Source organism: Elephas maximus, chromosome 19 (assembly GCF_024166365.1).
Source record: "Elephas maximus indicus isolate mEleMax1 chromosome 19, mEleMax1 primary haplotype, whole genome shotgun sequence".
NCBI lineage: Eukaryota > Metazoa > Chordata > Mammalia > Proboscidea > Elephantidae > Elephas > Elephas maximus.
In genome coordinates, this window is record NC_064837.1 from 1,258,947 (window position 1) to 1,280,621 (window position 21,675).

A 21,675-nucleotide genomic window follows, 5' to 3' on the forward strand; every position below is an offset into this window, starting at 1 on the left:
ATCTAGTTCCCCTGTCACTGGACCAGCTGCACCCCAGCCAGTCCTCAGCCTGACAGGTTTCACTTCCCTGCAGCCCACAAAATTATTATAACAAGCCAATCATATCCTCCCGCAGGAACCAAGGGGCACCCCACCCTCTTGTAACTGTGAAGCCTGCTACCCACAGCCTCTTCCAGTCCACTGTCATCCCAAGTGCAGCCCCCACCTGGCCCTGCATGGCATGCGGTGTGCTCCTCCCCCAGGCTGTGTGTGTCTGTATATAATGAACTGCTGCCAGTCCCACCTGACCAGTGGCAAGTGTTGTGTGTTAGCCACCCCCAGAACCCTAGGGCGGAACTCCCTGCCTCACCCACAGGTGAAGAGGAAGTGGACAAAACAGGACAGTCAGGGAAGTGGAAGAAGGTCAGCATGGCTGGACTGACGTACATAGGGGAAGAGTGGCCTGTGATGATGCCAAGGGGGTGGAGAGGGGCCAGCTGCTTCAGGACTTCCACAGACGGCTCGGGTAAGAAGTTGGCACTTTGCTGTAAGCACAGTGGGAAGCCACTGAGGGATACTAAACAATGGAGTGACTCCATTCATGGTTTTAGAAGATCTCTCTGGCTGCTATGTGAGAAATGAACTAAAAAGGGAGCAAGAATGAAGGAGGGGCTACCAGTCAGGAGACTGTTGAAGTAGTCAACTCCAGAGCTAAGTTTCCTTGGCTTCATCGTTAACTGGAACTAGGGCGTTAGCAATGTAGAAAGAAAGACGTGGAAAGATTTGAAATATGCTTTGGAAATAGAATCAGCTGGACTTAGTGACAGCGTGGTTATAAGGGAGAAGAGAAGAGTCAAAGATGACGCCGAGACATCTAGCTTTGACAGTACCATTGTTTGAGATGGAGAAGGAATAGATATGTTTAAAAATTCTGTTTTACATCCTCTAAGTCTGAGATATCTGTGAAATGTGCAGGCAGAGCTGTCGGGTGGGCAGTTGGATATCAAATCTGGAGTCAGAGGGGTGGTCAGAGCTGTCAGTGTAGGCTGGGAGCTGCCAGTGTGTACCTCAGCCCATCTTAATGAAACTTTTTGAGATGACGGAAGTGGTCTATATCTGTGCTGTCTAATATGGAAATAACTCGCCAGACGTGGTTATTCAGCACACGACATGTGGCTAGTATGACTAAATAACTGAATTTTTAATATTAATTTTAACTTTAATAGCTGCATGTAGCAGATGGCTCCTGTGTTGGACACTACTGGTATAGATGGTATTCGAAGCCATGAGAATGGAGATGATCACTGTGGCCTTAGGACAAGTGGAGAGAGAAGAGGACCAGGGAACAAACCTTGAGGACTCCAGTGTTTGTTGTCTGGCTAGAGGACAATGGCCCAGCAAAGATAACTAAGAAGGAGTAGCCCAAGGGTAGGAGAAAAACTGGGACAATGCTTCTGATGGAAGCCAGGGGTCATGGCAGCCGACACAGTCTGGATGTTGTGCCCACACATGGGTGCAGCTGGCACTGACGGTGATGTCAGGCGCCCGTTCCCTCCCCACCTCCTGATTTTTCAGTCTCAGCCCTTACCATATGATGCTACAAAGGTAATTGAGTAATTTAGTGTTCATAAAAAAATTCCGAATAATCAGAAGACCCTACTAAGAATGTAGCCAATGTAAGTGCTTGCATGCTTGCCCTCTAAAACAGAATCTTCCTGAGACATGAGATGTTTGTAGTCATGCAAACAGACGCAAGTTCTTTGGCCTCAAATCGGTACTGCCTATTGGGAAATAATGAGCCTGAAAGTGTTTGCTTTCTCACATTGAGTCATGAGCATTGTTTCCTGATGACCAAAACCTTATGGTCTTGCTCTGCATCCCCAGCGAGGCCCCCAGATTGACTCACAGCTAGCTGTCCAATGATCTGACTATGGCTGTGTTCTGCAAATATGGAACCATGCAGAAAAACAGTAAGACATTACAGCTTACTCATTTTATGTTGTCCTTGTTTTCTGAGGCCCATACTTTCTACAGAGAGGGTTGAATTTCTTCCCTCTAATCTATAAACACTGCCATCAGGGAGCACATGAGTCAGATTGTGAAAGACCACAGGTCTGTGCTGACATTAGCTATCTAGAATTCAATATCTGGAATTTTTCATTTTCTGCTCTATTTGACTCCACAGCCTCCCTGTCAACTAGATTTGTGTCCTGTAGCCTAGGACTCTGTTTGCTAGTCCCGCCCACTCACTCCCTAAAGGAGCACCTGGCTTACCGTTTCCTAAATGCCCTGTTCTGGCTGCACTCTGGGTGGAGGGACAGTGGCTGCAGCAACATTTGGTGCATACTCAGTGTGGGAAGAGTGTGCCCTGGGCATACCGACATTGTGCTTGATGAGAGAGACCCTTTTCTATTGAAGTTGTTGAGGAGGGTTTTCAAAACTATGTGTCAGAACAGGCAAACCAACATCACATAAAGCTGAGCATGTATATGAAACTCAATTAGGGAGCAATCTTATTCAGGAAAGAACAGGCTAAAAGCAAAGAAGCTTTTTCTAAAAGAGATGTGTTTGTAGTTGAGTTTCAAAGGGAGCAAGCTGATTTAAATGAAACATACACCTGAGACTTCATTATGCTAAGTGAACACCAAGTCCAGCCCCAAGTCTAGAGCCTTGTTCTGGTGAGTACTCAGTGACCCTTTCTGGTGTACACATACATCAAAAAGGGCACCAGGAGAGGCCTGAAATATTTGTAAAAACCTATTAAAATCCAAATCTAAAAATTGTACAGAACAGCTCTTGATAGCCCAGAAGTTTAAAAACCATGAACTGCTCTTACCTAGATAACCCATTGCCGTTGAGTTGATTCCAAATCATAGCGACCTTACAGGATAGAGTAGAACTGCCCCATAGGGTTTCCAAGGAGTGCCTGCTGGATTCGAACTGCCAACCTTTAGGTTAGCAACTATAGCTCTTAACCACTATGTGACCAGATTTTCCTTACCTAGATGGAAGTAATTAAACCAAGTAAGTTCAGCATCTGTATGAAATAGGGAGTTTCTGATAAAACTAACAAGGATGTCTTCTATGACATTAAAGGAGAACACAACCACAGGATATGAGTTAATGGAAAGTTTTGGTATTTTTTCAATTAAAGGATAGCATATTCATCTGTCATCCTATGAAATCTTTCACTTAGGCTAAACAGATTCCAGTAGTAGAACATGGTATGGTCATGTCAGTGACTGAAATGAAATATCAACGTGAGAGGAGAAACTGGCCTTGGTATTATTCCTCCCATCAGTTTTGGTGAGACATTCTACAGCCCTCCACTAGCAGAAACCCCAGTAGCCAGGCCAATGGCGGAGTTCCACTGTGGGTTTGGGGACTTAACACTGTCCCTGAAACTGGAAGGACCCAGGTCTGCAACTCCTCCCCGACCCAGGGTGGAGGCTTAAGTAGTGGCTGGGCTTCTCCCCATGTCCTGGCCTATGTGTGCAGAACTGCAGCCAACTGAAGCTCCCAGCAGGCCAGGTAAGACCCCACAGAGCTTTAGCCGTAGGGCAGACTCTTCTGCCCACCATCAGCACTTCTATTACCCACCTAGCCTTCTGCCAGTGGATGTGTTGTAATGTGAGAATTAGGGTAATGGTACTTGGTCACTAATGTCCTGCTGCTGCCAAAGGGTGTAAAAGTCATTTTTGTGAACAAAAAGCCATCCTCTCTCTATAATGTTCTGTATTATACTTTATACTCTTTTGAAGTATTTTGAGACAGTTTTTCAGCATGGACTATTTCTTCTTTGTTCAGTATCTGCTTAGAAAACATCAATGAAATCATTAGAGTCCCCAGGTCTTAGGGAAATTCTGTGTAAAACATTTGGTTTAGAAATACCTTCCCCTTAAGTCTTATTAGTAATCAAAGAATGCAAATTAAAACAATATAATACTATTCCTAGCCTGTAACATTTGGCAGAGACTTTTGAAAATTACAATATTTATACAGGTAAGGGTACATGAAAATTGGTATAACATTTTAGAAAGCAATTTGGCATTACATATCAGAAGCCCTAAAAATGTTTGTATCTTGACTTCTGGAATGATGGTAGCCTAAAAACTGGCTTACAAACATTCTCCTCCCCCAAACTAACAGAAAAAGGACCTTAAAATGAGGACAAAGACTTCATCAGCACCGAAACAGGAGGTTTCTGCTCCTAAAAAAAAATAGTTTGGACTAAATTGAAAGAAGCCAGGAGTCAATTCACAACTCTTCTCCCAACAGAACAGAATAGTGTTGTGGAAAGAAATAAAGGATTCCTGTCTATCCCCATTAATATCCCTTAATTTGGAAAAAGTAGTGGATCAGTGGTAGAATTCTTGCCTTCCATGCAGGAGACCCAGGTTCGATTCCTGGCTAACGCACCTTACGCACAGCCACCGCCCCTCTGTCAGTGGAGGTTTGTGTCTTAGTCATCTAGTGCTGCTGTAACAGAAATACCACGACTGGATGGCTTTAACAAACAAATTTATTTTTTCACAACTTAGGAGACCAAAAGTCCAATTTCAAGGTGCTGGCTTTCTCTCTCTGTCGGCTCTGAAGAAAGGTCCTTATCTCTTTAGCTTCTGCTTCCTGGGAGATCTCCATCTATCTTACCTCATTTCTCTTGCTAGCTTGTGTTTTTTCTCTTTTATATCTCAAAAGAGATTGACTCAAGATACACCCTACACTAATCCTGCCTTATTAACATACCTAAAACAATTCATTCCCAAATGGGGTTATAACCACAAGCATAGAGGTTAGGATTTACGATACATGTTTTTGAGGAGCATAATTCAATCCATAACATTTCACCCTTTGGCCCCCAAAATTCATGCCCTTCCACATGCAAAACACATTCACCCCATCACATCATCCCAAAAGTCTTAAATCAACTCCAAGTCCAAAACCTCATCTTCTGAATTATCTAAATCAAACACGGGTGAGACTTAAACACATCCCATCCTGGGGTGAAATTCCTCTTCACGCCTGACTGTGAAATCCAGAATATCTGTTTCCAAAGTAAAGTGGTGGAACAGGCACAAGGTAGACATTTCCATTACAAATGGGAGAAATTGGAGGGAAAGAAGGGATAACGGCACCATGTTATGTTGTTGTCAGGTGCTGTGACGTCGGTTCCGACTCATAGCGACCCAACGTACAACAGAACAAAACACTGCCCAGTCCTGCACCATCCTCACAATCCTTATGTTTGAGCCCATTGTTGCATCCACTGTGTCAATCCATCTTGTTGAGGGTCTTCCTCTTTTTCGATGACCCTCTATCAAGCACGATGTCCTTCTCGAGGGACTGTCCCTCCTGATAACATGTCCAAGGTACATACAATCAAGTCTCACCATTGTCACCTACAAGAAGCACTCTGGCTGTATTTCTTCCAAGGCAGACTTGTTCATTCTTCTGGCAGTCCATGGTCTATTCAATATTCTTCGCCAAAACAGGCACCAGCAAGTCCAAAACCCAGCAGCACAAATTGCATTAGCTCTAGAGGCTTGAAAATAATCCTCTGTTCTCTGAAACCATCTGGGCAGTAGCCCCACACTCTAGACTCTCAGTGTCAGCCATGCCTTCTGGGTTCTGAATGGAGACTCCTTGCCCCTGAGCTTAAGATCCACCTTCCAAGCCCACAGAGATGGCAATTCTGCTCCCTCAGCTTTGGGCGATCCCATTCTCCTACTCCATCTGAATGGCAACCCCATCCCCTTGGCACCAGCAGGCCCCTTTCTTCTGTCCTTTGGGCATGGCAGCCCCACCCAATCAGCTTTGGGCAGCAGCCCCATCCCCCAGCACACTAACAGCAGCCTGACACTTGGGAACCAAGTTGGCAAAGATCGAACTCTTTGAAACCTAGGAGGCTATGGCCCCACCCTTTGAGATCCAGGAGACAAAGCCCCACCCTTTGAAGCCGAGAAGGCCCTGCTTCCTGTGCTATTGCTAACAGTTCTGCTGATCTCCAAGCTGCTCCGGGATGGTCCTTTTTTTTTATCGGGGGACAACTGGTGTAGCTCCTCTTGACTGCTTTCATTCTTTCTCTGTCCACTTTGGTAAGCGGATGGGTTTTTTGTTGTGGCAGTTGGTTAGATCCGTCAATCACAGGCTTATTCTCTTTAACAAAAGTTTGTGTAGCCATGTCCTTGGTGAACATTCTAGGACACGTGTCCTTAGTTTGTACAACATAATTTTCCAAATCTTTTAAGTTCCGTTTTCATTTTGCACAATTCATTTTTAAGTCCGTCTCTCTTTCCTCTCACATTTTACTATAAGCAGCAAGGAGAAACCACATGGCCTCTTTAAGATCTTGCTTAGAAATCTCTTCAGCCAGATACCCAAGTTCGTCACTCACATGTTCTAGCTTCCACCAAACATTTGAACATAATTCAGACAAGTTCTTTGCCACTGCATGAAAAGCATCACCCTTCCTCCGTTGTCCAGTCACATGTTCATCATTTTCTTTTACAGCATCACCAGAAGCACATTTTTGCCCACATTTCTAGCAATATTCTGTTGTGCACCATATATATTCTCTAAAATGATACTTTTTCTATAGCTCTCCTCACTTCCTTCTGAGCCCTGCCCAGAATTGCCTTTGATATCCAAAATTTTACCAACAGTTTCTTCAAGGCAATCTAGGCTTTTACTATTAGGTATCTTAAAACTCTGCCAGCCTCTGCCTGTTACCCAGTTCCTGTACTGCTCCCACATTTTAGGTATCTGTGATGGTAGTATAGGAGATGGTGGCAGTATATGATGGTGGCAGTGTAGGTAGTGGTTTTAATATTGGTGGTGGTGGCAGAATAGGTGGTACTGGTTGCACAAGTATTGGTGGCAGTAGAGGTGATGGTGGTAGAATAGGCAGTGGTGGCAGTACAGATGGTGTTGGTAGTACCCCACTGTCTTACTTATGTAGTGCTGCTATAGCAGAAATACCACAAGTGGATGGCTTTAACAAACAGAAATTTATTTTCTCACAATTTAGGAGGCTAGAAGTCTGAATTCAGGGTACCAGCTGTAGGGGTAGGCTTTCTCTCTCTCTTAATTCTGGAGGAAGGTGCTTGTCTCTTTTTAGTTCCTTGAAGATCTCCATGTCTCTTACATTTATCTTACCCCAACTCTTTTTTTTTTCCATTTTTTAAAATTATACATTAGATGGTTTACAGAACAAACTAGCTCCTCACTGAGGAATTAATACACACATTATTTTCTGACATTGTTTGCCAACTCCACAACATGTCAGCATTCTCCCCTTCTCCACCTTAGATTCTCTATTACCAGCTTTCCTGTTACCTCCCGCCTTCTCGTCCTTGCCCCTGGGCTGGTGTGCCCCTTTAGTCCCATTTGTTTTATGGGCCTGTCTAACCTTTAGCTGAAGGGTGAACCTCAGGAATGACTTCATTACTGAGCTAAAAGGGTGTCCAGGGGTCATACTTTCAGGGTTTCTCCAGTCTCTGTCACACCAGTAAGCCTGGTCTTTTTTTTTTTTTTTTTCTGTGAGTTAGAATTTTCTACATTTTTCTCCAGATCTGTCCAGGACCCTCTATTGTGACCACTGTCAGAGCAATGAGTGGTGTTAGCTGGGCACCATCTAGTTGTACTGGACTGAGTCTGGTGGAGGCTGTAGTACTCGTGGTCCATTAGTCCTTTGGACTAATCTTTCCCTTGTGTCTTTGGTTTTCTTCATTCTCCCTTGCTCCAGATGGGGTAAGACCAGTGGAGTATCTTAAATGTCTAGCTCACAACATTTTAAGACTTCAAACACTACTCATAAAAATAAAACATAGAACATTTTCTTTATAAACTATGTTGTACCAATTAAGCTGGATGTTCTCCAAAACCATGGTCCCCACAGCCCTCAGCCTAGTAATTCGGTCCCTCAGGGAGTTTGGATGTGTCTATGGAGCTTCCATGACCTTGTCTTGGACAAGTTGTGCTAGCTTCCCCAGTATTGTGCACTCTTACCCTTCACCAAAGTTACCACTTATCTATTGTCTCTTTAGTGTTTTTCCATCCTCACCTCTCCCCTCCCTCGTAACCATCAAAGATTGTTTCTTTTTGTGTGTAAACCTTTTCATGGGTTTTTATAGTAGTGGTCTCATACAATAATTTGTCCTTTTGTGATTGACTTATTTCACTCAGCATAATGCCCTCCAGAGTCATCAATGTTGTAAGATGCTTCACAGATTCATCATTGTTCTCTATGATTGCGTAGTATTACATTGTGTGTATGTACCGTAGTTTGTTTATCCATTCATCTGTTGATGGGCATCTAGGTTCTTTACATCTTTTTGTTTGTGAACAGTGCTACAATGAACATGGATGTGCATATGTCTACTTGTGTAATGACTTTTATTTCTCTAGGATAATTTCCTGGGAGTGAGATTGCTGGATCATATGGTATTTCTATTTCTAGTTTTTAAAAAGAAGTGCCATATCATTTTCCAAAATGGTTGTGCCATTTTACATTCCTGCCAGCAGTGTGTAAGAGTTCCAGTCTCCCTACAGCCTCTCCAACGTTTGTTATTTTCTGTTTTATGATCCGTGCCAGTAATGTCAGGGTAAGATTATTTCTCATTGTGGTTTTGATTTGCACTTAATGATTGCAAACATTTCATCATGTGTCTGTTAGCTGCTTGAATGTCTTCTTTGGTGAAGTGTCTGTTCATATCCTTTGCCCATTTTTTTAATTGAATTATTTGTCTTTTTGTGGTAGAGGTGTTAGACTTTCCCATAGATTTAGAGATTAGACCTTTGTCGGATTTGTCATACCCCAAAAATTTTTCCCATCTGTAGGCTCTCTTTTTACTCTTTTGGTGAAGTCTTTTGATGAGCTTAAGTGTTTAATTCTTAGAAGATTCTAGTTATCTAGCTTATCTTCTGGAGTTTGTGTGTTGTTAGTTATGGTTTGTATCCTGTTAATATCACATATTAGGGCCTCTAGCATTGATCCTATTTTTTCTTCTATGATCCTTATAGCTTTTGGTTTTATATTTAGGTCTCTGACCCATTTTGAGTTAATTTTTGTATATGGTATCAGATATGGGCCCTGTTTCATTTTTTGGCAGATAGACATCCAGTTTTGCCAGCACTATTTGTTAAAAACACTGTCTTTTCCCCATTTGATGGACTTTGGGCCCTTGTCAATGATCAGTGACCTTAGGTGTATAAATTTACATCTGGGTCCTCAATTCCGTATCGTGGGTTCTAAGGTCAGGTAGTGTGAATCCTCCTACTTTATTCTTCAGTAGTGCTTTACTTATCCATGGCCTCTTTACTTTCCATATAAAGTTAATGATTAGTTTTTCTGTCTCTTTAAAGAATGCTGTTGATATTTGGATTGGGATTACACTGTATTTGTAGATTGCTCTCAGTAGAATTGTCATGTTCACAATGTTGACTCTACCTATCCATGAGCATGATATGTTTTTCCATTTATGTAGTTCTCTTTTGGTTTCTTGCAGTAGTGTTTTGTAGTTTTCTTTGTGTAGGTCTTTTACATCCCCGGTTAGATTTATTCCTAAGTTTTTTGGGGTTTTTTTTTTTTTTAGGGGCTAGTATAAATGGTATTGTTTTCCTGATTTCCTTTTTGTTGTTCTCTTTATTGGTGTGTAGGAATCCAACAGATTTATGTATGTTTATTTTGTCTTCTGCTGCTCTGCTAATTGTTTCTGTTAGTTCCAGTAGTTTTCTTGTGGAGTCTTATGGGTTTTCTATGTATAGTATCATATCATTCATGAGTAGGGACAGTTTTACTTCTATATTACCAATTTGAATGGCCTTTATTTCTTTTTTCTTGCCTTATTGCTGTAGCTAGGACTTCCAGCACAATTTTAAATAAGAGTGGTGATAAAGGGCATCCTTGTCTTTTTCCTGTTCTCAAGGGGAATGATTTCAGCCTCTCTCCATTAAGAATGATGTTAGCTGTTGGTTTTACATAAAAAAAAAAAAAAAAAAAAAAATTTTTTTTTTTTAGGTGCCCTTTATTATGTTGAGGAATTTTCCTTCTATACCTATTTTGTTGAGAGTTTTTATCAGGAATGGGTGTTGGGCTTTGTCAAATGCCTTTTCTTCATCAATTGAGATGATCATGTGATTATTTTATTTATGTGGTGGATTATGTTGATTGATTTTCTAATGTTGAACAATCCTTTCATATCTGGTATGAATCCCACTTGGTCATGGTGTATTATTTTTTTGATATGATGCTGAATTCTATTGGCTAGAATTTTGTTGAGAATTTTTACATCTATTTTCATGAGAGAGATTGATTTGTAATTTTCTTTTTTGTGTGGCTTCTTTACCTGGCTTTGGTATCAGGCTTATGCTGGCTTCATAGAATGAATTCAGAAGTATCCCTTCCTTTTCTATGCTCTGAAATAGTTTGAGTAGTACTGGTATAAGCTGCTCCCTGAATGTTTGGTAGAATTCTCCAGTGAAGCCATCTTTTTTTGTTGAGAGTTTTTTTATTACCTTTTCAATCTCTTCTCTTGTTATGGTCCATTCAGATTTTCAACCTCAGTTTGTGTTAGTTTGTTACCCCATCTCTTTTACTAGCTTGCATTTTTTCTTTTTCATATTTCAAAAGAGATCGACTTAAGATACACCTTATACTAATCCTGCCTAATTAACATAACAAAGACAACCCATTCCCAAATGGGATTATAATTACAGGAATAGAAGTTAGAGTTTATAACACATATTTTTGGGGTACATAATTGAATCCCTAACAGCTTGCGTGTTGCTGTGATGCTAAACAGCCTTCAGAGTAAGATGAACTAGGAAGAAAGACCTTCAGAACTACTTCCAAAAATCAGCCACTGAAAATCCTATGGATCACAATGGTATAAATCCCTAACTGATCATGGGAATAGCACAGGACTAGTCAGCATTTCCTTCTGTTATGTATGGGGTCGCCATGAATCAGGGCCCAACTCCATGACAGCTGACAACATCAAGAAATTTGGAGGAAGATGATAGAGGCTTGGCAAGGTCACCACTTATCCACAGACTAGAAGAAAGTGTGTGTAGCCGTGTCTTACTGTTTTCCTCTAACGTGGTTTCTAGAGCAAAGACTTTGCTTTAGTGTCAAGGCATGGCCTGTGCATCTTTAGACACCAGATATGACGAAGAAGGCAGAAGGGGAAAGCAATGGGGGAAATGTACATGTGTATAAGTTATGTGTGAAATCTAAATGCATAAAATTACAAGAGTCTGTTTAGGAACATAAAACATGAATACGTAGAGAAACATTTGTCTCTCAATTATGCTTAATTTGCCAATTTAATTTAATGTTAATATAATCCTAATGGCTTTGAAATAAGTACACCTGGATGAAGAAACATTGGAAAATAGCCAGGAAGCATCTCAAAAAGAAGCAACAAACTAGGGCTAATTAATTATGGAGCCAGAAAAAAAAAAAAAAAAAAACCTGTTGCCTTCGAGTTGATTCCAACCCATAGCGACCCTATAGGACAGAGTAGAACTGCCCCATACAGTTTCCAAGGTGCACCTGGTAGATTCACACTGCCTACCTCTTGGTTAGCAGCTGTAACACTAACCACTATGCCACCAGGGTTTCCATTTATGGAACAGTGTCTGTAAAAGTCTAAGAGAAAATTATTTTTAACCTAGAATTCCATATTTAGCCAAACTGTTAACCAAATGGTGATGGTAGAAGGAGAAATTTTCCTATATGATGAATACATCCAAAAATGTATCTCCCCCCATCCTTTCTTAAAAGAAACCTAAGAGTATACTCCAGAAAATGGGTATAATCCAAAAATTGACGTGGAGTTCTAGAGCACGCTGGGGGTGAAGGATTTCATAGAGTACTGGTATGATTACGAGCTTGAGGGTAAGATAATGGAAAAAATGAGAAATTGTACAAGGAAGTTATGGTTCAAATATGAGTCAGTCCCTCTGTGTTAGAAAAGAAAGTCAGTGGGTTACAAGAAGAATATTACAAGTTAAGAGCAATAGTCAGAATGAGTAAGAAGCCAGGAGATTACAAGGAGGCATATAGTTCTTCCTATAATAACAATCCAAAACAAACTATAGGGGAAAAAAAAAAAAATACCTTTTTAAGAAATCCAGAGTCCAAAATCTGGAGCAAACTAAAATGTGGTATGATTTTGAGAAATCGGTGGAGCTACAAAGAGGAAAATCCTCTTGGAAGTTCTCATTGAGAGTCACAGGATCGTGACTTTGGACTGTAGAAACGGAAATGTGATCGCAGCACCACCAGTACCACCAGTTGCTGTCCAGTCAGCTCTGACACGTGGCAACCCCACGTGTGTCAGAGTAGAGCAGTGCTGGTCTTTTGGGTGTAGGTCACTGGGCCTTTCTTCCAAGGCACCCCTAGGTGGACGCGAGCCTCCAACCTTTCAGTTAGCAGCCAACTGCGTTAACTGTACCACCCAGGGAATCATCACACACTACTGTGTAAATGCTGTTCATTGTTTTCAGCTTTCAAAATTATCCTATGAAGACAGCACGGAAGGCCGAAATGTGATTATAGAAATGGAAACATGTTATAAGTTTTATCAATTTAAAAGTAAAACTTGACAAGGTGGAGGAAAGGCTAGAAGAACTTACTCTTTATCGAACAAAGTGGAGTCAGAAAGTGCTGTCCATAATTGGTGGATCAAGAAACAAAGGCTTAAGAATATTACTTAAGTCACAAATACAACCAATAAGTTAGCTATATGACTCACATAAGGGCAAGTATTTTATGATCCCACTTTTCTAAGAAGACAAGAATAGATGTATATACAGAGACCAGTGTTCTTTGTTAAAGTATAGTTTACAAAGTTCATATTCTGCCTCCTGGTGAGGTGAGCAGCATCTGGGGTCTTAAAAGCTTGCAATCAGTCGTCTAAGATACAACTATTGGTCTCTACTCATCGGGAGCAAAAGAGAAAGAAAAAAAACAAAGTCACAGAGAAGAAGCTAGTCTACGGGCCAAAAGCCTACACCAGCCATAGTCTCATCCACCCTGAGACCAGAAGAACTAGATGGTGCCTGGCTACCACTACTAACCTTCTGATCAGGGCTGCAATAGATGGACCCTGATAGAAATGGAGAAAAATACAGAACAGAACCAAATCCTTAAAAAGTCCAGACTTACTGGACCAGTTGAGACTGGAGGACCCATGAGACTATCGCCCTGAGATGCTCTTAAACCTTGAATAAAAACTGTCGCCTGAGATCACCTTTTAGCAAAATAACACATTGGCACACAAAATAAAGGATATTGCCTATAAGCATGGTACTCCATTAAAAAAACTATCTCTGTGAGACCAGAAGGTCAACTGTCACTCTAAAACAAAGGTGAAAAGATAAGGGGCAGGGAAACTAGAGCACTGGAAATAGAGCAGCCAGAAGGCAATGAAAGAGAATGTTGATACATTGTGAAAAATGTGACTAATGTCACTGAACAGTTTGTACAGAAATTGTCAAATGGGAACCTAATTTCCTGTGTAAGCGTTTGCCAAGAACACAATAAAATATTATTTTTTAGAAAATTAGCTCTGTGACTCTAATGAAGATTTAAATGACTTACTTCCTCATTTGTCTTAGGAGGACTGCCCACATTTTAGAAATCAAGAGGGAGTGCTCTAAGCGTCTTATTTAGAGATATGGAGTAGTCACCAGAAGGACTAAACAGAGAAATTAAGAGTGGTTCTCCTACGGACCAAGACTGGAGGAAGAGATAGTTTTTCATTTGAGTATATTTAACTACGTGCATATATTACTTTGATAAATTTTTTTGTACAGCACTATGGCTAAACAGCTGTTGTTATACAGCAGATTGTGTACATCATAAATCTTGACAAAGTAGCAGTAACCTAATGACAAAAATTTATCTTTGATAATCAGGAATTAATCAATAATTTTATGTTTAATAGCAACTGTAACCTGTTAATCTTTTTTAAAAACTGAAACTCCAGTTTGCATATTTGACTTGAAAATTTAAGTGTTACAATGGTACATAATCTATATGAAAGTGTCAACTAGTGTTCTTTCCTGGCCAAAAAAACAATATTTTTTTTCAGTTGATAATTCCAGTCTCTGTCTTTTTAACCTAGAAAAGGAATCTCTTGTTAGCATTTGAAGCAGCTGAAAGTGTAGGCATCAAACCCAGCCTGGTAAGTATACTATTTTGCATCCTTGTGATACTTTATTCTAATTATATGAGGAATAACTTCATGCCATCTACTAAACAGTTTCTTATGGAACATTGAAAGCCATTTACTGTTACTCATCTTTCCTGATATAAAGGTATCCAGGTGGTCTGACCGTGTGATTTATTAGGGTGTTTTCAATGAAGATTTCATTATGGATATACGTTTTAGTTCTGGAAACATAGTGGACAAATTTATCATTAAATCCATATTGGTCATGTCACCCAAAAATCTGAACAAAATTTAATTTAAAAATTGTAATACATGGATGAGTTCTTAAGAAAGAATGTGAAATAACCAGATACCAGAAACAAAAGGAGAAGTGAAAAATAGAGCCATAGGCATGAGCTGAGACAGAGGCAACCCCAGGCGGTGGGGCCAGAGTGGAGATGGTGGTATAGGGCTCTTAATAAGTGGATACCTAATGAGGATAAGCCCCAAGGGCTACAGGCTCTATTTAATGCCCACACAGGAATAAGAGACAAGGTCCTTAGCTCCCATAAGCAGAGCATTAGTACTGAGACCATGACACAAAACCAAGGCTCAAAAAATGCTCTTCTTAGTGAAAAGACAAGTAAAGAAACTCCACCTGCCAGTCCATAGAGGTGATGAGGAAGCTTTTCATTACCTGGGATTTTTTGTAATCAGAAAATCTCCTGTAAGAAAATAAAACAGGTCCAAATGCAGTTTTTAGTCCAAATTAATAATATCTGTGTTGCAGGACACCCCTATTTTATACTGTCTCTGGTGCAGGAACCTACTGGGCTAATAGTACAGTTGTTGCTGAAAATATGTACAGAAGCCAAAATTATAAAACAATATACTTTGAGCTACTTAGCAGATCCAACATACAAGAGGATTATCTACCATAACTTGACGTAACAGAACAATGTTAGTTACCATCAAGTCAGCTCAAATTCATGATGACCCTATATGTGCAGAGTAGAACTGCATTCCGCAGGGTTTTCAAGGCTATGACCTTTCTGAAGCACATTGCCAGGCCTGTCTTCCGAGGCACTTCTGGATGGCTTCAAACAGCCAACTTTTTAGCTAGTAGTCAAGCATTTAACTATTTGCACCACCCAGGGGCTCCTAACAAAACAATGAGACACTACAAAAAGACTATGTTCAAACGTATTAAAGAAATAAAAGGAATAGAAATCATAAGGAAAAGAACATAGTACTATGGGAAAAAACAGATTTTGAAAAAGAATTAGGTAAAATTTCTAGAAATGAAAATTTGGAATTGAAAACATAAAGGATGGGCTGAAAAACTGATTAGATAAAGCAGAAGAGAGAATTAGCGAGCTGGAAAATAGATCTAAAGAAATTTCCCAGAACATAAAACAGACATTTAAAAATGGAAAAGTATAATAGAGGGATTTTATTAGTATACATTTGGCTTCAAAAAATAGAAAACCCAACTAACAGTTGCTTGAACCATTTCCAGTTACTGTCACATCAACTGCAACTCATGGTAACTCATGTCAGCGTAGAACTGTGCTCCATGGGGTTTTCAATGGCTGACTTTTTGGAAGTAGCTTTCCAGGCCTTTCTTCTGAGGCACCTCTGGATGGAGTCAATTTTCCAACTTTTAGGTTAGGAGCTGAGCATGTTAACCATTTGTACCACTCAAGAACTCCCACTTAAACCTTGAAAAAGTTAATTTTTTTTAATGAGAAGTCCAGAGGTAGTTTCAGGATTGGTTTATCACTCAATCTCCTTAACCGAGGACCCCGGAGTATCTTTTCTCTAAACTCTCTCACTACACTCTTGGCTTTTTTGTCCCTATACCTGTTCCTCTATGACTGAAGGTGGCTGCCAAGCTCCAGATATCACTTCTACCTGCAGAGCAGGAAGAAGGGTTAGAGCAAGTGCCTCACATCTTTTCCCTTTGATAAGGAAATTAAAAAGCTTCCCAGAGTTCCTCCAGCTCATTGGCAGTATTCTGTAACATGGTCACCCCAGCTGCAAGGGTATTTGAGAGGGTGAGTATATGACATTCTTCAGCCCCTTTAGTTGGAAGCCTGAAAGGGAAAGAGAGGTTGGGAATGACTGTTGCATTAACCAAGTGATAGTGTCTGTCACAGAGTTTAAGAGACAAGGAAGATAAAATGAGAAGAATCAATGCATGTCCAATGGGAATTCCAGAAGAATAGGATAGAATGAGAAAGAAGCGATATTTGAAGAAATGGTGCTGTACATTTTTCCAGAATGATTCAAGAAACTTAGTGAATCTCAAGCAGGATGAACAAAACAAAATACCCATCTAAACACATCATAATGAAACTGCAGCCCCCCAAAAGACAAAGAGAAAAAAACAAATGAAAGACAGATAAACTATAAAAAATTCCTAGTAATCAATAATGGAAAGACAACATAGCAGAAAATAGTCAAAGACTAGAATAGGTGGCTCACGTAAGAGGACTGTGAATAACCAATAAGCATCAAAAAAGATGTTCAATATCATTGTTGTCATTAGGTGCCATCAAGTCATCCGACTAATAGTGACTGTGTACCACAGAATGAAACGCTGCCCAGTCCTGCGCCATCCTCACAATTGTTGCTATGCGTGAGCCCATTGTTGCAACCACTGTGTCAGTCCATCTCGTTGAGGGTCTTCCTCTTTTTCACTGACCCTCTACTTTACCAAACATGATGTCCTTCTCCAGGGACTGACCCCTCCTGATAACATGTCCAAAGTATGTGAGATGTAGTCTTGCCATCCTTGCTTCTAAGAAGCATTCTGGCTGTACTTCTTCCAAAACAGATTTTTCCATCCTTTTGGCAGTCCATGGTGTATATTCAATAATCTTTGCCAACACCATAAATCAAAGGCGCCAGTTCTTCTTTGGTCTTCCTTTTAATTGTCCAGCTTTCTCATGCATATGAGGCAATTGAAAACACCATGGCTTGGGTCAGGTGCACCTTAGTCTTCAGGATTACTTCAATATCATTAGTGACTGGGAAATCTAAATTGAAATAACAGCAAGATACAATCCCATAACCCTCAGAGGATGTAGGAAATCTAAGAAATGAAAAAGTAAAAGCACAGATATAATATATATTTTAGAGATATGAACAATATTGTGCCAATATATTTGAAACATAGGCAAAGTGGACAATTCTCTTGTTGTTGTTGTTAGGTGCCGTAGAGTCAGTTCCGACTCATAGTGACCCTATGCGTGACAGAATGAAATACTGCCTGGTCCTGTGCCATCCTCACAATTGTTGCTATGCTTCAGCCCATTCTTGCAGACACTGTGTCAGTCCATCTCGTTGAGGGTCTTCTTATTTCTCACTAACCCTCTACTTTACCAAGCATGATGTCCTCCTCCAGGGACTGATCCCTCCTGACAGCATGTCCAAAGTATGTGAGACACAGTTTCACCATCCTTGCTTCCAAGGAGCATTCTGGTTGTACTTCTTCCTAGACAGATTTGTTCATTCTTTTGGCAGTCCATGGTGTATTCAATATTCTTCACCAACACCACAATTCAAAGGCGTCAGTTCTTCTTCAGTGTTTCTTATTCATTGACCAGCTTTTGCATGCACATAAGGCAATTGAAAACACCATGGCTTGGGTCAGGAGCACCTAAGTCCTCAAGGTGACATCTTTATTTTTTAACACTTTAAAGAGATCTCTTGCAGCAGATTTGCCCAGTGCAATGCATCTTCTGATTTCTTGACTGCTGCTTCCATGGGTATTGATGGTGAATCCATGTAAAATGAAATCCTGGACAACGCCAGTCTTTTCTCCATTTATCATGATGTTGCTTATTGGTCCAGTTGTGAGGATTTTTGTTTTCTTTATGTTGAGATGTAATCCATACTGAAGGCTGTGGTCTTTGCTCTTCATCAGTAAGTGCTTCAAGTCCTCTTCACTTTCAGCAAGCGAGGTTGTGTCATCTGCATAACGCAGGCTGTTAATGAGTCTTCCTCCAATCCTGATCCCCCGTTCTTCATATAGTCCAGCTTCTCAGATTACATGCTCAGCATACAGATTGAATCGGTATGGTGAAAGGATACAACCCTGACACGCACCTTTTCTGACTTTAAACCGTGCAGTATCCCCTCGTTCTGTTCTAAAGAATGCCTCTTGATCCATGTACAAATTCCTCATGAACACAATTTTGTGTTCGGGAATTCCCGTTCTCTGCAATGTTATCCATAATTTGTTATGATCCACACAGTCAAATGCCTTAGTATAGTCAATACAGCACAGGTAAACGACTTGTTGGTATTCTCTGCTTTCAACCAGGATCCATCTGACATCAGCAATGATATCCCTGGTTCTGCGTCCTCTTCTAAATACAGCTTGTATTCTGGCAGTTCCCTGTAGATATACTGCTGCAGCCATTTTTGAATGATCTTCACCACAACTTTGCCTGCATGTGATATTAATGATATTGTTTGATAATTTCCGCATTTGACTGGATCACCTTTCTTGGGAATAGGCATAATTACGGATCTCTTCCAGTCCGTTGGCCAGGAAACTGCCTTCCAAATTTCTTGGCATAGACGAGTAAGTACTTCCAGTGCTGCATCTGTTTGTTGAAACACCTCGATTGGTATTCCGTCAATTCCCAGAGCCTTGTTTTTCACCAATGTCTTTAGTGTAGCTTGGACTTATTCCTTCAATACTATTGGTTCCTGATCATATGTTACCTCTGGAAATGGTTGAATGTCAAATAATTCTTTTTGGTATAGCGACTCTGTGTATTCCTTCCCTCTTCTTTTGATGTTTCCTGTGTCATTTAATGTCTTCCCCACAAAATCCTTTAATATTGCAACTTGAGGCTTGAATTTTTTCTTCATTCCTTTCCACTTGAGAAATGCTGAGCATGTTCTTCCCTTCTGGTTTTCTCTCTCCAGGTCTTTGCACATCTCATCATAATACTTTACTTTGTCTTCTTAAGACGCCCTTTGAAATCTCCTGTTCAGCTCTTTTACGTCATCATTTTTCCCTTTTGCTTTAGCTACTCGACATCCAAGAGCAAGTTTCAGAGTCTCTTCTGACATCCTTTTAGCTCTTTTCTTTCTCTCCTGTCTTTTTAATGACCTCTTGCTTTCTTCATGTATGATGTCCTTGATGTCATTGCACAACTTGTCTCGTCTTCAGTCATTAGTGTTCAACATATCAAATCTGTTCTTGAGATGGTCTCTAAATTCAGGTGGAATATACTCAGGGTCATACTTCAGCTCTCATGGACTTGTTCTAATTTTATTCAGTTTCAACTTGAACTTGCATATGAGTAATTGATGGTCTGATCCACAGTCAGCCTCTGACCTTGTTCTGACTGATGATATTGAGCTTTTCCATCATCTCTTTCCACAGATGTAGTCGATTCGATTCCTGTGTAATCCATCTGGCAAGGTCCACATGTATAGTCACCATTTATGTTGGTGAAAAAAGGTATTTGGAATGAAGAAGTAATTGGTCTTGCAAAATTCTATCATGCTATCTCTGGCACCATTTCTATCACCAAGGCCATATTTTCCAACTACAGTTCCTTCTGTTTCCAATTTCCGCGTTCCAATCACTAGTAATTATCAGTGCATCCTAATTGCATGTTCGATCAATTTCAGACTGCAGAAGTTGGTCAAAATCTTCAGTTTCTTTATCTTTGGCCTTAGTGGTTGGTGCATAAATTTGAATAATAATCGTATTAATTGGTCTTCCTTGTAGGCATGTGGATAGTACCCTATCACTGACAGCATGTTACTTCAGGTTAGATCTTGAAATGTTCTTTTTGATGATGAATGCAACACCATTCCTCTTCAAGTTGTCATTCCCAGGATAGTAGACCATATGATTGTCCGATCCAAAATGGCCAATAGCAGTCCATTTCAGCTCACTAATGCCTAGGATGTCAGTGTTTATGCATTCCATTTCATTTTTGATGATTTCCAATTTTCTTAGATTCATACTTCATACATTCCAGATTCTGATTATTAATGGATGTTTGCAGCTGTTTCTTCTCATTTTGAGTCATGCCACATCAGCAAATGAAGGTCCCGAAAGCTTTACTCCATCCACGTCGTTAAGGTCGACTCTACTTTGAGGAGACAGCTCTTCCTCATTCATATTTTGAGTGCCTTCCAACCTGAGGGGCTCATCTTCCAGCACTATATCAGACAATATTCTGCTGCTATTCATAAGGTTTTCACTGGCTAATGCTTTTCAGAAGTAGACTGCCAGATCCTTCTTCCTAGTCTGCCTTAGCCTGGAAGCTCAGCTGAAACCTGTCTGCCACAGGTGACCCTGCTGGTATCTGAATACCAGTGGCATAGCTTCCAGCATCATAGCAACATACAACCCCCGACAGTACGACAAACTGACAGGCTCGGGGGAGGGGGGCAGTTCTCTAGAGAAATAGAAATATATTTCTTCAAATATTTTTCCAAAACTTAAAAAGAATTAGACCTTTAACCATTAAAGAATTTGAATTCATAGTTTAAAATGTAGACATACGAACAAAAAAAAACCTCTGCAAGCCCAAATTCTACTAACCCTTTATGAAATAGATATCCCTACCACCTGGCTGTCAGTTTTCTGAACTGTGGTGGCTTGCATATTGCTGTGAGACTGGGAACTAAGCCACCAGTATTTCAAATACCAGCAGGATCTCTCATGTTGGACAGGTTTCAGTGGAGCTTCCAGACTAAGGCACGGTAGGAAAAAAGGCCTGTCGACCTGCTTCCACAAATGAGTCACTATGGATCACAACAGAATATTGTTCATCTGGGTTGCTTTGAACACATTATCAGGAGGGATCAATTGCTGGAGGAAGATACTGTGTTTGATGAAGTAGAAGGCCAGAGAGGGCAAGGGAGACCCTCAGTGAGATGGTTTGGCCTAATAGCCACAGTGATGGACTCAGGTACACCAGCGACCATGAGGATGACACAGGACGGGAAGGTTTCGTTCTGTTGTACATGATAGCACCACAAGTCAGAGTAGACTCAGTGGCAGCTAGCTATCTAGCCATCTATCACTCATGTATAAATGAGTCCAGAGAATTTTTTTAATTCTCCTGTTTAAGGAGTGAGGGGATTTACGCTTCTGACCAAGACGAAGTAACAGAAGCCTGTTTCATCCTCCCTTCTAAGAAAACTAAACAACTAACAATAGAGAGTGTAATGAAAGATATGAAAAGAAATTGTTAGAAGATTTTATTAGAGATGGAATGTGTTTTTCTTCATAGTGTTACAGTTAATATTTGCTTCCTTTTCAATTTAATCTTTTTTCTTAATTGTAGGTAATAATGTACTATAGAAGTTAGTGAGCTGGGAAGAGAATGAGATCATGTGGTTGACCTCATTGTCAAAGCCAGTAATTTCATTTGTCCGTATGTTTGTAGGAGCTGCTGCCAAATATAATTAATCTCAAAGTCATTTAGGAATGTTTATGGGCAATCTAATTTATATCATCAACAAAACAGAAATTTCCTAAATTATTAAATTT

The 21,675-nt window shown here is 40.4% G+C and overlaps 1 protein-coding gene across 6 annotated transcripts in view; it reads left to right on the forward strand.

The window, feature by feature from the left end:
- Positions 1-21,675, forward strand: part of SPECC1 (sperm antigen with calponin homology and coiled-coil domains 1) — a 477,242-nt gene that overhangs the window by 445,968 nt on the left and 9,599 nt on the right. For 3 of the 6 annotated variants that reach the window (XM_049860224.1, XM_049860222.1, XM_049860223.1), the window contains one exon: positions 14,112-20,824. The exons of 1 other annotated variant lie outside the window; for it this stretch is intronic. In XM_049860224.1, the coding sequence (XP_049716181.1) occupies positions 14,112-14,267 (156 nt within the window). In that variant the 3' untranslated portion in view covers positions 14,268-20,824. Of the gene's footprint in view, positions 1-14,111; positions 20,825-21,675 lie in introns of those variants that run through there. 2 more of the 6 variants (XM_049860218.1, XM_049860221.1) reach the window with 1 other exon arrangement.